The sequence below is a fragment of the Mirounga leonina genome, unplaced genomic scaffold, assembly GCF_011800145.1.
Source record: "Mirounga leonina isolate KUSES-001 unplaced genomic scaffold, KU_Mleo_1.0 Mir_115, whole genome shotgun sequence".
NCBI classification, from domain to species: Eukaryota; Metazoa; Chordata; class Mammalia; order Carnivora; family Phocidae; genus Mirounga; species Mirounga leonina.
In genome coordinates, this window is record NW_023270268.1 from 25,057,268 (window position 1) to 25,075,075 (window position 17,808).

The window sequence follows — 17,808 nt, forward strand, 5'->3', positions numbered from 1 at the left end:
AATAAATAAATAAATAAATAAATAAATAAATAAATAAATAAATAAATCTTTAAAAAAAAGTGATATCTCGTAGTGTGGGTCTGTTGGTAATGAATTGTTTTAGCTTTTGTACACATGAAAAAAGTTTTATTTTGCCTTTTTTGGAAGATATTTTTGCCAGGCATAGAAATCAAGGGAGCCAGCTGCTTTTCTGTCAGGCAGTCCTTTACAGATGTTGCTCCCCTAACTTCTCATTTGCATTGCTGCCACCTGCAACACCTGCTGTCCCCCTCATTTTTGTTCTTCTCTATCTTAAGTCTTTTCCTCTCCGGTTGCTTTTAAGGTTTTCCCCTTTATCACCGTGGGCTTCGAGCAATCTGATTCTGGTGTGCCATAGTGTAGTTTTCTTCATGTGTCTTGTGCTTGGGGTTTGTTGAGATTCGTGCATCTGTGGGCTTAAAGCACTTGTCAATTGTACACAAAGTTTGACCCTTATATTTTCAGTGTCGTTTTTTGTCCTTCCCACTTTCTCCTCGCCTTTGGGCACTCCCCAGTGACACACATATTAAGCCACCTGCTGCTATCCCACAGCTCGCAGATGCTCTGTTCATTTGCTTTGTTTTGCTTTACTTTCTTTTTTTTTCTTCCGTGTGTTTTAAATTGGAGAGTTTTTATTATGATGTTTCTAAGTGCACTAAATTTTTTTTAAAATTTTTTATTCTTATGTTAATCACCATACATTACATCATTAGTTTTAGATGTAGTGTTCCATGATTCATTGTTGTGCATAACACCCAGTGCTCCATGCAGAATGTGCCCTCCTCAATACCCATCACCAGGCTAACCCATCCTCCCACCTGTGCACTAATTTTTTTTCTTTTGCAAAGTCTAATCTGCCATTAATCCCATCCATTGTCGCTTTCATTTACACATTGATGTTTCCATCTCTAGAATTCCAATCTTGGTCTTTTCTCTATCATCCATGCAACTGCTTGATTTCTTGAACATAAGGAATACAGCTGATATAAGTGTTTTAATACTTTTTTCTGCTTATTTTAACATCTGTGTCAGTTCTGGGTTGGTTTTCGTTCATGGATTTTTCTCCTCATATAGGTTATAATTTTCTGCTTCTTTGCATGCCATGTAACTCTTTTGAGTACCAGATGTTGCAAATTTTACCTTTTGGGGTCTAGTACACAACACACACACACACATCTATGCATACAATACATAATTACAAAAAATACAAATACATATACAATACATAATACATAAATATGCAGATATACATTTATATGTGTGGTATTAAATTTCATGGGAGAGAATGATTGTGAAAAAATGTCTAAACAAATGACTTGTTTGGGGGTTAATAACCTTTAAAGGTTGAGAAATGCTGTCGTAATGACTGAGTGGTTCTCTTGCCTCGGGGAGTGTTCTCATTTGTGCTAATAGGCACCGTGCTGAACACGATCATCTGCAGGTCTCTGTTCTCTGTCTGTGCAGCTCTCCCCCTCCAGCACCTTGTCCCACAAACTCTAGCCAGCTTGATCTCCTGGGTCTCTCAGCTCCCCTTCCTGGACTTGGGGGCGAGGGGAGAGCGACTCCTAGGCTCTGCCTCACTTCCCGTCCTGGCACAAGGCCTGCAAGCTCTCTCAAGGTAATCACAAGGCCCAGCTCGTCTGCTCCCTTTCTCTAAGGGATCACTCTCTTTCTGTGCTTGAGGTCCAGTGTCTTGAAAACCACTGTTTTCTGGGTCTGTGTTGTTTTATGCAGGAAGGCAAATCTGTTCCCCATTCTTCTGTCTTGGCTGGTAGCAGAAGTTGGTTCCATTCACCTTGAACAGTACAGGTTTGGTGGCCTGGGAGCCCAGCTGTCTCCTTCTAGGAAGGTTGAGTCACACTATTTCATAACAAATTAATTCTTATGAAATTATAATGTTATAAAGGCTGGTTATTTAATCTCAGAACCAATCTGAAAGAAAGCATGAGAAGGTTTTAGTTCCAGGATAGAATATAATGCTATCCAGAGACCTTGCCAATGGGACAAGTAGCGATGTGCTGGTTGGCAGCTCTGAGTGCAGGTGTCGTGGAGGGAAACAGGGGAGAACTCTAATATCCTGACCTACCATGGTGGTGGATCAAAGTATGATAGTCAGTCTCAATACTTTATACTGTATCGAGAAACACTACAAAGTATACTACTAAAAGCTCTCATGATAAACCAACAGCACTAAAACTAAAATGCTCCTAGCAGGGCTTGGGAATGAAGGGAGGGCAAAGAGAAGCAGTGAAGTTAGCTGTATTTTTCATTTTCCTTCGTGTGAAGTCACAGATCTTTTAAAGTTGATAAAGCAGAAGCAGAGTGATGAGCATAATCTCTATAGCCACTCTGTCCATTATGGTAGCTGCTAGCCACAGGGAGCAATGGAATGACTGAAATGTGGCTAGGGTGACTGAGAAACCAATTTTTTTATTTCATTGAGTTTTTATTAATTTAAATTTAAATTTATAGCCACATGTGGCTAATGGCTATTGCATTAGATAGCAGATATAGATGTTTCCATCATCATAGAAAGTTCTTTGGATAGCATTGGTCTAGAGTTTGGGAGACAATTACCAGAAGAATCAAAACCAGAAATGATTAAGCATGACAAGTGCTTGGCACTGAGGTTAGGGGGACATGCAAGGAGGGTTTTACTCTTCATATTATACTTATTGAATGCTTTGACTATTCATTATCTATATCATATTTTACTATGTGTCCAGAATGCTCATCTCAACCTATAATCAATCTCAATGGCCACAACAATCCATTCCCAAATAATTTTTGTGATTTTTTAAAATAAAAATCATTTTATTTTTATTTTTTTAAAGATATTATTTATTTGTCAGAAAGAGAGAGAGGGAGAGAGAGAGCACAAGCAGGGGGAGAAGCAGGCAGAGGGAGAAGCAGGCTCCCCACTGAGTAAGGAGCCTGATACGGGACTCGATCGCAGGACCCTGGGATCATGACCTGAGCCGAAGGCAGACACTCACCTGACTGAGCCACCCAGGTGTCCCTAAAAAATCTTTTTAGAGGGAAGACATTTGTTCCTATAAATTCTAATGGTCATATTTCACATAAGTTGTTAATTTCTTTTCTACCTCATATTTGTGGCTTTGATAAAATGCAAAATTATTGTAGTTCACAAAATCGAATTGCTATTCATCACTCTCCAGGCCATAGCTTTACTTCTTAAATACTCAATTCTACAATTTCTGTGATCCTTAAAGTTCTATCTTTTCTCGATAGCAAAAGTGGGAACTTATGTTGTTGGTGACATCTGAACATCCCCATGTAAGGAGGAACTGGCCAAACCATTTCCCATGGGGAGCAGGAGATGGGCAGTGTGAGGGACATGGGCACTTTTAAATTTACATTCTTTAGCATTTGACCTTTTTGGTAACAAGGAGCATATATTTCTTTTGTAATTAAATAAAACCAATAAAAGGTGGATTAAATATAATAAAGCTAAATGTCTGGCACCAGCTTTTTAGGAAGACAAAACCAAAATCCCTGACAAGGCCTCCAGAGCCCTTCATGATGGGCTCCATCCAGCACCCTGACCACTCATTCCCCACTCATTGTCTGCACCCCGGTCTCACTCTGCTTCTTTGAGCCCTCAAGCATGCCACCCTCCCTCCTATCACTGGCTTTTGCAACATGCTGGCTTCCCTGCCTAAATTGCCTGAAGTGCTTCACCCTCCCCTGACCATTTTTGCCTTCGGGTCTCAGCTAAAGTACCACTTTCTCAGGGAATCTTCTGTGGTAGCTTGTGTCTTCCAAAGGTGGTCTTACTATGTCCTATCCCATATCCTCTTCTGCAACATGACCTTGCCACTCCCCTCTCAAGAGAGGGAGTTGATTTCTCCACCCCCTTAAACCTGGGCAGACTTAAATGACATACTTGAACAACAGAATATAGCAGAATGCTGTAGCCTCAGAAGGATAGGCTCCAGAAGTCTCAAGAAGACCTGCAGCTTCCATGCGGGTTTTCTGGAATGCTCACTCTTGGAACCCAGTGCCCTGCTATAGTAAGTCCAAGTCACATGGAGAGACCACATGCAGACGCCCTTGTTGACAGCCCGGTCCAGTGCCCTGCCAAGACCCTGTGAGGCAGCCATCTTGCATGGGTAGCCATTCCGGTGACTGCGGCCCCAGCTGACATCTGCTAGCAACTGCATGATAGACCCCAAGCAAGAACCACTGAAGTGAGCCCAGCCAACGCACAGAACCACAAAAGATATAATGACTGTTTTAAGTTCTGAGGGTTGTGTTTCAGAGCAATAGATATTCAGTCCATCTTCTCAAGAGGGTGAGGCTCCTGTTTATACTCTCATGGCCCCGCCTTTCAAGAATAACTAATGGTAATAATACAAGTCCACTGCGAGCCAGGCACCTTATAAACACCATCTGACTCAGTCCTCACAAGAATCCTGTGCAGGAAAGCAGGATTTTTTTTCAGTCCTTGAGTTACAGAAGCAAGGAAGGTTGAGAACACTTCCCCTCAGTACTCAGCTAGGATGTGAGCCCAGGGTGCCCCTTCATTGCCCTCAACAGGGTTCTAATTATATCTTTGTAATTATTTGGATTAATGTCTCCTGCTCCTCAAAACCAAACTGTGAGCTCCACAGGGGTTGGAACCATGTCTGCTTTTTTTCATGGTGATCCCTAGTGTCTAAAATGTGCTCAATAAAATCAGACTGAGTAAATCTCAGTGGCTTCTAGGGAGTTCATGTTCAGTGTAAAAGAGGAATAAAATGTCAATTACCTTATTATTCTTTATGACATAGTACCCACCTTGTAGTTTAGAGGAGAAATATATATTTGGAATTCAGAAGAGTATAGATATAATGCTTGGGGACACAGACTTCAGAGCAGGCAGATCTGGGTTCAAATCCTGACTTGAGCAGTCTGTGACCTTGGCTAAAGTCATCATTTCTTCACCTATAATATTGGATAAATTCCTTGCGGTTGTTGAGAGGATGAAATGACATATGCAAAGTCCCCAAACACAGCCATTGGCACACCACCCCAACAAAGGGTCTCACTGTCAAACATAACAAATAGAAAACTCTTCCAACTCATGGTAGATGTTAGGTCTGCTCAGATCAAGCCCTAGTTCAGGCATGAGCAGCTACTGAAAATGGTAGAGAGAAATTGAGCCTGGGTTTTCTCACTCAGTGGGTGATGCTCAGGGGAGCGATGCTGTTGACTAGGTTCAAATTTGCATTCTTTGTTTCAACCCTTGATTAAAGATTCAGTGCAAAGTATTCAATATATCAAATGAGGCCACATGATAAAGACTGCAAGCCGGACGACTCTCCCCAGCCAGGGCTCAATGGCCCCACCTCCACGCAGGTGGAGAGCATCCTCCCTAGGATGCAGGCCACCCAGCTGGGGAGGGACTCTACCCGGGTCCAGACTGCCAGGCCACGTGCACCCTGAGATGGAGGGGTTGAGCATTTGGGGCTTAGAGGCTTTCTTTCCCACTGTTCAGAAGCTGTAGTGGCTGAAAGCAGAGAAGAGACCAACACCTGCAATGGCTCAAGTAACAGAGGATCCATCGGACAAGCAGATGCCTCGGGATCTACTCCATGGACAGGTACTCCACGCAGCTGCTGGGAACCTGGCACTCCACTCTGCTTGCCTGTTGCCTGTGGGATGTCTCATTTCCCAATGAACTGACCAGGCATTTGCCATAGTCTGTGCATCAGGGGATGACACACAGCCTGTGTGGACAGTGTGAGTAATGTAGGCATTAGTCAAACTAAAGGGCATTATTTGTATTTACAATAAGAGACTTATGGGGAGATCCCCTCATTTAAGGAATGTAGATAACAGAGGGGAGCCAGCATGTCACCCCAATGTCGCCACAATTTATGAACTCAGGAGCATGACGCACTTTTGTTTGACCAGTGGGGTTAGAATAAGGCCCCCACAAGTTCAGTTCAGAGCAGGCCAGTTAGTCCCTTATAAAACTGCTTACAAAGATCATAAATCATAACCTTGGCCCTTGGCCATGTGACAAACGGTTCCCTCTTCAGTCTGAATGCGGGACGGAAGACCGTAAGTGGCTCAGTTAGCCATGAACGTGTGCTCCCAACTGAAGCCGCCATCTGACCGAAGTGGGAGGGCCTCACTGGGCAGGGGCTAGGCAGACAGGAGGCACAGGGCAGCTTTGGGAGCTACTCCTCAACAAGTGTGCGGCCTTTTCCCCATCACGTGGCCACTTCCTTTGAAAAGATGGATCAAAAGAAGGCTGATCTTTTTCTTAATCAAGGGAAGGTGGGGTAAATCCAGGGCTAGGTGCAGCGCCAACCCTGCGCCATCAGACTTTGTGACACGGGGCAGTGCATTGTATCGTTCTTGTCTGCAACTCCTGCATCCGGGAAACAGTGTCAGACACAATCATCTCGGACTCCTTCGGTCCTAAAGTTGTTGACTCCGCACCTGGAAGAACTACAGCAAATCACAGGTGCCTTGCTCTCACTCATTCAAGTCACGTCTTCGATTAACGCCCGCCATGGCTATAAATGTAGCATTTGTTCCAATTTTGTTATATTTTAAGAGCATTTTTTTTATTACTTCTGGATTTCACTTTAAGTGGAATATTGCTATTTACTTGCCAGCTAAGTTCAAGGATTGCTAACATTAGTCTAAATTATACATTGTTTTATTTCTCATTCTATTAAACTACTTTTAATTCTTTGCTCTTTTCCCTTTCCTTTTCCTCTACCTCAGGCTAGAGTTCCTCTCTGAGCTAAGAGCCAAAGCTACCGGCCGGCTGTTTGCTGGTGTGTGCAGGGAACCGTGCTATTATTCAAGTAACAGATAGGTTTAGTTTTCTAACTGGAATTATATCTAGCCGAGAGCCAGTGGAGATGCATACCTTAACTTAGGCACGCTACTAGAATGCAAATGACAAGAACGGAGCAGAGAAAGTGTTTTTAAAGAGGATATTTAGGAGTCTGGGCAGAAATAAATTAAACATATCAGCCTGAGCATCTTCCTAACAGTGAGGACGTAGCAGATTCCTCATACTTAATCTGGCTCCCAGACCTGAACCACCGAAAAGAAAATGCGCAAATCAAGAAGGGTTGCTGAAGATTTAGGTAGCTTTTACTCTTCCAAAATCTGAAAGCAAGTTGGGTTTGGGAGCAGTGGTAATTAGGCTGCAGTGTCCGGTTATCTTTTCAAAAATAGCACGGTGTCACTCAGTTAGAAAATAGAGGCTTGGCTTAAAATCCCACCTGGCCCAGGGCAGCTCCGAGTGCCCCTGCCCCTCTCACTGCCTCTGGGGTCCTCTCCACATGGTTGCGGGCACTGTTTCCGGGACAGTGAGAACCACCGAAGCGGAGGGAGGGGGCCGGGTTCGCGGTACCAGCAGTCAGCTGCCCTGGGGCAGAGTCGTGAACACTTTCCTCGAGGCAAATCTGTTAATACCACACAAGCAACTCATTTGTGACTAAGCTGTTTAACAACTGGCTACTCTGGAGTGTAGAATATTTTTCACTAGAAATTTTGAAAGTTAAACTTTCATGAAATGCAGGTACTGCTACTGGAGAAATATCATAAAACATCTCTTTAATGTGAACACTACTTCATACAATGAAAAACTATTTACAGTGTGTGGCTTCCAGACAGGTTGCCGTTCCATCGCATGGCTACCCAGTGTGCATCTTCAGCCGGGGAGCTTCAGTCCTGTATGTTCTCCTTGTACTCGATGGCTCTCCAGGGCCCCTGCGGACTCGGGGCATCTGTCCACTTACATTCTCCCTAGTAATTATGGCTCAGCAGGCATGCCACCAAAATCATCTATAACCCAGAGACTCTGGCAATCATCTAAAAACAAAAGGCGTAGATTAGGTTTCTCTCCAATAAATACTACTTTTGACAATACAATCCATTTCTGTCTCAAGAAATTGTTTTCAGCCAGGGAAAATATTTTTTTTTTTTTCCCTCGTGGAACTAGAGCGAATAGTCTTGTTGTTCACACTGGAACTGTTAGGATGTCTTTGTATACAAATATAGCATATTTTGGCCAGGAATATAATTTCTTGTTAAAGAGTTTATTTGCCTTCACACGCAGAATTGCTACATACATTCACAGTTTTAATAGACTGTAATTAGCTATTCCAGTTGTGCTTTAAAATCCCAAGTATTATTTTCATTAGTGAGTGCAAAGCAAATGTCCCATTTGACTACAATTGGTCCTAGAGTTATAAACTCCATAATGGTTTCTAGAAAATTCCTTCAATCTCCAGTTTCGTCATTTGCTTTTTCAGGTATGACTTCCAGGCTCCGGCGCGGCTTCTGAACGTCGGCATTTTCTGTGCCTGGTTTATTCAGCCCACATGAAAGAGCAGCATAATGGATTTGTTTCAGGTTCTCCAAAGTCTCGTTCTTAGCGTATTTCAAAAGATCCGCTTGTCCCTGTAACAAGACACGCAATTAAATGTTAGGTGTGACAGGACTTCTTGCTGCAGTCTGACATTATAGGTCTTCCACTGAAACAGAAATATTTTGATGCCGCAAGAGGACAGATATATTATTTGATACTGGCTCTGCATCCGAATAGGTCAATTTTAATTAAAGAAAAGTTTGTTTTCCCAGTTTTCCACACCAAACTCCAAGAGTGTGCTGCCTCTTCAGTCCTTTCTATTTATCAATCTGAACAGAATTCCGTGTGTGTGGTCCACTGCTGTCTACCCTGGTTAGAATTATATCTTTTGCTAAATTGTTTGGCCCATCTTGGTTTTTCCCTTTTAAGGTTTGCTTTATTTTTGGCTTTTCATTCTGAAGTAAGTATAAATTCATAGAAGGACACAAATATAGTACAGAGAGGTCGTATATACTTTTTCCCGAATTTCTCCCAACGGTTCCATCTTACCTAACTATAGTCCAAGATCCAAACCAGGCAGCTGACACAGGTAGAAGGCGTGTGTACAGCTCTGTGTCACTTCCTCCCATGGGGGATTCACGTAACCACCACTGCAACCAACACACAGAGCTCATCTGCCGCCACAAAGGTCTCCCCGGTACGATGACGCCATAGTCACACCCATCTCCGTTCCCCCCACCATCCCTAGCCCCGTGACCACCCTGAGTCTGTTCTCCATTTATAAAGATGTGCTTTGGAGGCAAGCTTTGGCAGATAGGCACACAGCAGGTTTTCACTGACTATTTGCTAGAGAAGGAAGGAAGGAAGGGATTCTCTGCTTTGGATAAACTTTCTTAGCCAAATTTTAATTTCTTTTATAGGGTGTGGCCATCAATTTGACATATATGCAGTCTCACCACATACAGGTCAAAACACAATGGGATAGACCGAAGTCACTGGGAGTCTGTCAGCCTCATCACTCTTGACATTTTGACCAGAGCATTCTTTTGCTGGGGGGGGGGGGGGGGCTGTCTTGTGCATCTTAGGCTGGTTAGCAGCGTCCCTGGCTTTTATCCACTAGAGACCAGTAGCACACCCTCAGCTGTGACAACCCAAATGTCTGCGGATGTTGTCAAATATCCCTGGGGGTTGAAACTGCCCATATTATCAGCCAATCATTAAGATTACTGGTTAGGAGAAATGATGTGGTGCTCCACTGGAAATTCCAACTTTCCCACTTTGGTCTTTTGTTGTTTTTCCTTCTTACCTTTAATCGCCTTCCATTAATAGTCTTTCTACTTACTCTATTACCTTCTCTTCTTATTTTTCTTGTTTGCTCTTTTTTTTTCCTCCCCTCAGGCTCTAAATTTATTCTATTATTCTCTTTATCATCCTTCCATAGTTTGGCTTTTTCTTTGTCATACTTACGTTCTTGGTACTATCCCTTCTTCCTCCCTTTCTGTTTTGTTTTTTTTTTTTAACTGACTCCCAATGTGCATCTCCATTAAAGTACTCCCATACAACAAAAGCTGGGGGTCAGCTGCCAAGGGTAACAGGTAAGGAATTAGCTTGGCAGCAGCTGGACTATAATCAAATCTCAGTCTCTGGTGAGACCAAATTGCAATGTAATTTTAAGCTACTCGGAGGCCAGAATCCACAGAATGGTTTGCTGTTTACCACTTACTGTTCATGATTTTCCTGCTTTACAAAGACCTTTAATTAGTAACTATAAATAGATGTTCCACTGCTTAGTTTAATTGAAGGAACTTCATTTTTTATTCATTCTTACTAGTCACTGGATTCATATACTGAGATATTACAAGCAGTAAGGTCTTTGCATATAATATAGCATATTGTGCCTAAAATACAATTTCTTGTTAAAAGAGTGTATTTGCCCTCACATGTGGGATTGCTACATACATTTATGGATAATAGATTGTAACTAGATACTCCATTTGTGCTTTGAAGTCCCAAACATTGCTTTTTAAAATTAATAACTTTATTTTTTAGAGCAGTTCTAGATTTACAGCAGAAGCGAGCAGTAAGTACAGAGGCAGCCCACATGCCCCCATTCCCACAACAGGCACAACGGCCTCCACGACTGACACCCTGCCCCACCGTGGTACATCCGTTCGTTGTAACCGATGAGCCTACACTGCACATTGTTATCACTAAAAGTCCGTAGTTTACATTACGGCTCACTCCTGGTGGTGTACATTCTACAGGTTTGGACAAATGTCTAATGACCTGTATCCACCCATTACAGTATCACACAGAGTAAGTTTCACTGCCCTCAAAATCCTCTGTGCTCCACCTACTCATCCCTCCCTTCCCCCGAATCCCTGGCAACCACTGATCTTTTTACTAACTCAATAGTTTCACCTTTTCCAGAATGTCATATAGCATGTAGCCTTTTCAGATGGGCTTCTTTCCCTTAGTATTATTATGCATTTAACTTTCCTCCATGTCTTTTATGGCTTGATAGCTCATTTGTTTTTAATGCTGGATGTACCACAGGTTATTTGCCCATTCACCTACTGAAGGACATCTCAGTTATGACCAAGTTTTGGCAATTATTAATACAGCTGCTATAAGCATCCATGTGCAAAATTTTGCGTGGCGTAAGTCTTTGATTCATTTTGGTAGATACCGAAAGGAGTGTGACTGATGTATCATACAGTATGTTTAGTTTTGTAAGACACTGCCATACTGTCTTCCACCAGGGCTGGGCCATTTTGCATCCCACCAGCAGTGAATGAGGGTTCCTGCTGCTCCACATCCTCACCAGCGTTTGGTACTGTCAGTGTTTTAGATTTTGGTCATTCTAATAGGCAAACCTTGATGTCTCATTTTTGTTTTAATTCACAGTTTTCTAATATTTAACATTGAACAACTTTTCACATACCTACTTGCCATCTGCATATCTGCTTTGGTAAAGTTGCTCAGGTCTTTTGTCCATTTTTAAATCAGATTGTTCATTTTCTTATTGTTGAATTTTAAGAGTTCTTTGTATATTCTGGGCAACAGCTGTTCATCAGATGTGTATTTTACAAGTATTTTCTCCCGGTCTGTGGCTTGTCTTCTTGTTCTGTTGTCTTTTGCAGAGCAGAGATTTTTAATTTTAATAAAGTCTGGTCTTATGAAGTCTGGTCTTATGAATTCTTTCATTTATGGATTGTGCTGTTGGTGTTAGATTTAAAAAGTCATCACTGTACCCAAGGTCATCTAAGTTTTCTCCTATGTTATCTTCCAGGAGCTTTATAATAAGTTTCCATTTTATATTTATGTCTAATCTGTTTTAACTTAATTTTTGTGCAGGTGTAAGTCTGTGTGTGTGTGTGTGTGTGTATATATATATATATATTTTTGCATGTGGATGTTCAGTGGTTTCAGCACCACTGTTTAAAAGAATATCTTTGTTCCATTGTATTGCCTTTGCCCCTCAGTCAAAAATCAGTTGACTGTATTTATGTGGGTCTATTTCTGAGCTCTCTATTCTGCTCTACTGATGTAATTATCTATTCTTTCACCAATACCACACTGTCTTGATTTCTGGAGACTTATAGTAAATCTCAAAGTAGTGTCAGTCCTCTGACTTTGTTCCTCTCCTTTAATACTATGTTGGTTATTCTCGGTCTTTTGCATCTCCATATAAACTTTAGAATCAACTTGTCAACATCCACAAAATAACCTGATGGAATTTTGATTGGGATTGTGTTGAATCTATAGCTCAAGTTGGAAAGAAATGACATCTTAAAAATATTGAGTCTTCTTAACCATGAATAGGAGATCTCTCCATTTTTTCATTTCTTCTTTGATATATTTCCTCAGAGTTTTGTAGTTTTCCTCATATAGACCTTGTACGTATTTTGTTAGATTTATACCTAAGTGTTTCATTTTTGGAGGTTCTAATATAACTGGCGTTACGTTTTTAATGTCAAATTACTCTTGTTCATTGTTATTATCTAGGAAAGTGATGGACTTCTATACACTAACCTTGTATCTTGCAATATTGCTATAATTGTTTTTAGTTCCAGGAGTTTTTTGTCAATTCTTTTGGAATTTCTACATAGACAATCATGTCATCTGTGAACAAAGACAGTTTCACTTCTTCCTTCCCAATGTACACCTTTTATTTCTCTTTCTTGTCTTATTGCATTAGCTAGGACTTCTAGTACACCGTTGAAAAACAGTGGAGTCAGGGGATATTCTTGCCTTGTTCCAGATCTTAGTGGGAAAGGTTTGAGGTCTCACAAGTATGATGTTAGTTATAGGTGTTTTTTAGATGTTCTTTATCAAGTTGAGGAAGTTCTTCTCTACTTCTAGTTTGCTGAGAGGTTTTTGTTTTGTTTTGTTTTGTTTAAAATCATGAATGGGCATTGGATTTTGTCAAATGCTTTTTTTCCATCTATTCAGATGATCATGTGATTTTTCTTCTTTAGCCTGTTGATGTGATGGATTACATTAACTGATTTTCATTTGTTATACCAACCCTTCATACCTGGTATAAATCTCACTGGACATAGTGTATAATTCTTTTTATACATTGCTGGATTCAACTTTTTAATATTTTCTTGAGAATTTCTACATCTATGTTCATAAGAGATACTGATCTGTAGTTTTCTTTTCTTGTAATGTCTTTGTCTGGTTTTGGTATTAGGATAATGCTGGCCACATAGAAGGTATCAGAAAGTATTTCCTCTGCCTCTATTTTCTGGAAGAGATTGTAAGAAAAAACTGGTATGATTTCGTCCTTAAATGTTTGCTAGAATTCACCAGTCAACCCATGTGAACTGGTGCTTTCTGTTTTAAAAGGTTATAATAAGGCGTGCCTGGGTGGCTCAGTCAGCTGGGCATCTGCCTTCGGCTCAGGTCTTGATCCCAGGTTCCTGGGATTGAGTCCTGTGTTGGGCTCCTTGCTCAGTGGGGCGTCTGCTTCTCCTTCTCCCTCTGCCTGCTGCTCTCCCTGCTTATGCTCTCCCTCTCTCTCTCTGTCAAATAAATAAATAAAATCTTTTAAAAAAGGGTTATAATTGTTCATTCAACTTCTTTAATAGAAATAGGTCTATTCAAATTCTATTTCTTCCTGTGTGAGTTTTGGTAGATTGTGCCTTTCAAGAAATTGGTCCATTTCATCTAAGTTATCAAATTTGTGGGAATAGAATTTTCATCAGATTATTTTATTGTCCTTTTAATACCCATGGGATCTGTAGTGGTGTCCCTTCTTTCATTTCTGATATTAGTAATTTGTGTCCTCTTTTTGTTTTTCCTTCCTAGTTAGGTTGGCTAGAGACTCACTGATTTTAATGATATTTTCAAAGAGCCAGCTATTAGTCCTGTTGATTTTCTCTAACAATTTCCTGAGTTCAATTTCATTGATTTCTGCTCTCATATTTTTATTAATAAAAATTAGTGGGTCTACATTCAAAATGCTTACTTGGAATGTCCTCTTAGACTTCACATGTCCAAAACTGAGTTCCAGATATCCTACCAGTTTCTCTAACCAGCTCCTCTTAGGTTAAGACAACTCAGTTCTCGCAGTGACTTAGACCAAAGGTCCTGGTACCATCTTTGAGTCCTCTCCTTTTCCTGCATCTCTCACCCCACTTGTCAGCAGCCTCCATTGCCTCCGTCATCAATACATACATACACATATACAGGTTCTCAGCAATTCTTCCCACCCTCATTGCCACCACTGCAGCCTGAACCACCATCACCTTTCTCTGAGTTTATGACAATGCCCTTCCAACTGGCCACCCTGCTTTTCTTTTCTCAACATGACAACCAGAGAGATACAATTACATGTAGTCAGAACACATCTCCCCCACCCTTTTGTGACTCCTCATATAACTCAGTGAGAGTCAGAGTCCTTTACCACAGCCCTATATGTCCTGCCCCTGGGCTGTCCTCACCCCCTTGATTGCCCCACCTTGTTCGCTCAGCCACTGTGACGCTGGGCCCTGAAGTGCTCCTCAGACACAGAAGATTCTCTCTGGCCCAGCCTCAAGGTGGTTCACTCAGCATTCCCTGTGCAGGGCAGGCCCTTGCCCAGAAAGGCACACAGTTTGCTCTCTCACCTCCTTTAGGCCTTGACTCCCTGACCACCTTTCCAAAATGAAGACCACCACTTGTTGCTCACAGCCCTCCTTGTCCCTTCCTGGACTTGCTTTCTCCAAATGCGTACCACCGTGTAACGTTCTCTGTTGCTGTTTACTGTCTGTCTCTCCCATTAAATGTGAGCTCCATGAGAACAGGGGTTTTTATGTCTTCAGACCACTGTTGAGCCCTCCCCCCTTCAGGCCCAGAACCGCACCAGGCATAGGACATGGGCTCAAGAAACAGCCTGAGTGAATATAATGAGAGTAAAATGTGAAAGTCACCTCTTTCACCTTCACAGCTGCCTCCCAAAGACATGCTGCACATTTTCCTCTGCATTTATATATATTATGAATAGGTATTTTATTTTAGTTTTACAGAAATGGAATCAAGCAAACTATCAGATTCTTCAGTTTTCTTTTTGTTCATCAAAAATCATGCTTTGGCAATCTTTCCATGTCAGCCTATACAGATCTGCCACAGGACAATGGAGCCTTTAAATACAAAAATCCCCAGATGGTATAGGATAATCAATATGGTAATAACAGAATTCTTTATGTGGTTGAATCTTCTGTTTCCCAAGTTCAGACAGGTCATTACCGTACCTTGGACAGACAAGGTGTTCAGCCGCTAGCCCAGGGAGACACAAAGGACCCCCTACAGGCCCTAAACCTGGGCTGGGGAGCTGCTGAGCTTTATTCACATTACTTATATTTTGTTCTGTGCATCTAAAACTGCATGTCTGACATATCTCGGGATTGCGGCATCCAGCGGGAGTAAAGAACAATTCCGAAAGAGGTGATGATGGTGTTTGCTGTAGCAGTGTTCACATCTCATTGCTTCAGAAGACTTCGAAAGAGCAAAGGCTATTTAAAACACTGCCACCCACTGACACAGGGTATCTGAAGACTCCTACGAAACTGGCTTCGCAATGTTTCCAGTTGAGAAACTCAAACCCTATTTGGTTTCACACATTCTGTTTTGAATTTCATAATTTATTCTATTTGGTTTTCATCATCAAAGAGTTATAACAACCTTAGGTCAAAATATTTAAGGTTCCTACTTAGACTCAGAACATAATCTTTAAAAGACAGAGCTAAGGGCAGGGCTGGATCCCAGCGGCTCTTGCTGAGAGTCTGCCCCGTGTTCCTTCTGGCCCTGCCGGTGGCTGCCTGAGATCAGGTCGGAGGCTGGAGCAGCTGGGAAAGGAATGACGACGGCAGATACCAGACACCAGAGCCAGCGTCCCAGCCATCCTCAACACTCGGCCAATCACCAAACTTTCTGTCTGACCACAAAACGTGTCCTAGCTTTGAATATATGTTAAAAATACTTCCAGGCACATCTGTTAGTGCTGCATAGTTTTTGAATCTAAAATTAACAATCACAATTCACTGCTTTTATTTAGGCCTAGAGTTAAAACAACAGGGATTCTATAGTTCAGTTATTTTTTTTTCAAAGCTTTTTCTATCCAACTATCTATTAGAGAAGACCAAAGTTGCCTTCCTACTGAGGTGAGTGAACCAGAATGGCCACAAAGACTACCCCCGACCTCTGCCACCAAACCATGCAATGGCCACGTGGCTGAGAGCTGGAGTGGGCAAAGATGGCCACCTGCTGCTCCTGGGAGTTAGCAGACACGTTTCTTCCAAATTACAAGCAGTGGGAAGGAAGAGAAAAAAGAGGACACTCGTACCATTTTGGGAGTCTGAAGGAGGCATAAAAGTAGTCAAATACTTTTTAATTTAATGCAAATAAGAACGTAAGTTATCAGTATCTGGTTTGACCTCAGCATGTCCGGGGCCCACACTGACTTTTGGGTTGTTCTGGGGCTAAACTGCCCAACCCGAGAAGGTTCCCTTGGATGGTAATGGACTAGGCTGCCTCCTTCCTGCTTCCTTATCCACTCAGGAACACAGAGAGGAACATAGCAGCTTCTAGGTACCCTCACTGACACCTTCTGCTCCCTCAAGAGACGAAGCCAACTCTGGGACAAAGAGACAGGGGGCAGACACCTAGAGAGCACCAAGGCCCAGCAGGAAGATAGACTGCCACCCCGCATGAGCCTAGCACTAACCCGCAAGCTGGGCCCTTCCTCAGCAATTTGCAATGCACGTGCCCTTATTTTTCCTGTCACCCTGCAAGTCTTCAAGAGGCCTCCCGTCCCCTCCCTCATCATCACTCGTTGACGACTGCATGGGGCTCTAGAGTGCTGCGGCCGCCTCTCACCGGAGCATCTTCTGCAACCCAAACCAGGGAATCGAAACTGCAAAACCCTAACACAATCTCATGACCAGGAAACATGACTGCTATGTGCCAGGCACTGTATTAAGCCCTTCCCAAAGATTATCTCATGAGAGTCTCTCAATTCTGCCAGAGGTACTCTTCCCATCCCCACTTTTACAGATGAGCAAACAGAGTATAGAGAGGTTAAGGGCTTTGCACAAGGCAGAGTCTACACAGCAAATTACACTTAAACACACACAACTTCTTCTCTGTGTGTTCTGTTTTCTTTTTGGATTAACTCAACCACTGGGCCCAAACGATAGAGCTGAGCCCCACATGTGACATGTGACGCTTTCAAGCAAGCCAAGTGGGACGTCTACCACCCTCTCTAATGTCCTCCGTATATCACCAACGGTGCAGACAATCCACTCTTCCTGGGCTTAAACACAAGCACAGAAATACAGGTTTCCCTCCATAGTTGTTGAATGAGGAGGGAGTGAACACCACAACGGTGGGGCTGGGGGGATCTTGGCTCCTGGTTCTAAGCTGCCTCACTATACTCTGACAGCTCCCCGAGAGGCCTGTGCGGCCGGCGAAGGCTGCGGCACGTTGATCCGAGTTACAGAAGGCCTTCTTCCCACTGAAGTCTCAGGAAGCCTTACACTTGAAAAAAGATCCCCTGATCATCAGTCCCCTAAAGTTAGAGCAACAGAGCAGAGTGGCACGTGCTTCTCTATAGGACATTGAATTCATTTTAAGTGTTTCATGATTTTTTCTGTCCTTCTAGCTTCCATGACGTTCATTCGCATGTTGGCAGGGAGGGGAATGTGAACTGTCTACAACCTCATCTCTCTGCAGAGGAAGACTCTGCTGCGGATCCCCCAAAGGGCTTCCGGGTGCTGGCCAGGTGGATGAGGGGCTCTGAGAGTGTGAGAATAGCTCTGGAAACATGGCTCCTAACCCCTGGTTTCTCCCTTAATCCAAAGAGATGTGCCAGTTTTTTGATGCAGTGTCTGGATCACGCAGGCAGAGGGGTGGGCCCCGAGACCCCCCCTTACACCTCGATCCCCTCGCCCCTGCCAATA

The 17,808-nt window shown here is 42.6% G+C and overlaps 1 protein-coding gene across 2 annotated transcripts in view; it reads right to left on the minus strand.

Moving 5' to 3' along the window:
- Positions 1-17,808, minus strand: part of PLCL2 (phospholipase C like 2) — a 198,011-nt gene that overhangs the window by 5,817 nt on the left and 174,386 nt on the right. The window contains exon 6 of one of the 2 annotated variants that reach the window (XM_034993994.1): positions 8,070-8,454. The exons of the other annotated variant lie outside the window; for it this stretch is intronic. Within the exon in view, the coding sequence (XP_034849885.1) occupies positions 8,275-8,454 (180 nt within the window). The 3' untranslated portion in view covers positions 8,070-8,274. Of the gene's footprint in view, positions 1-8,069; positions 8,455-17,808 lie in introns of those variants that run through there. 2 annotated transcript variants of the gene reach the window in all.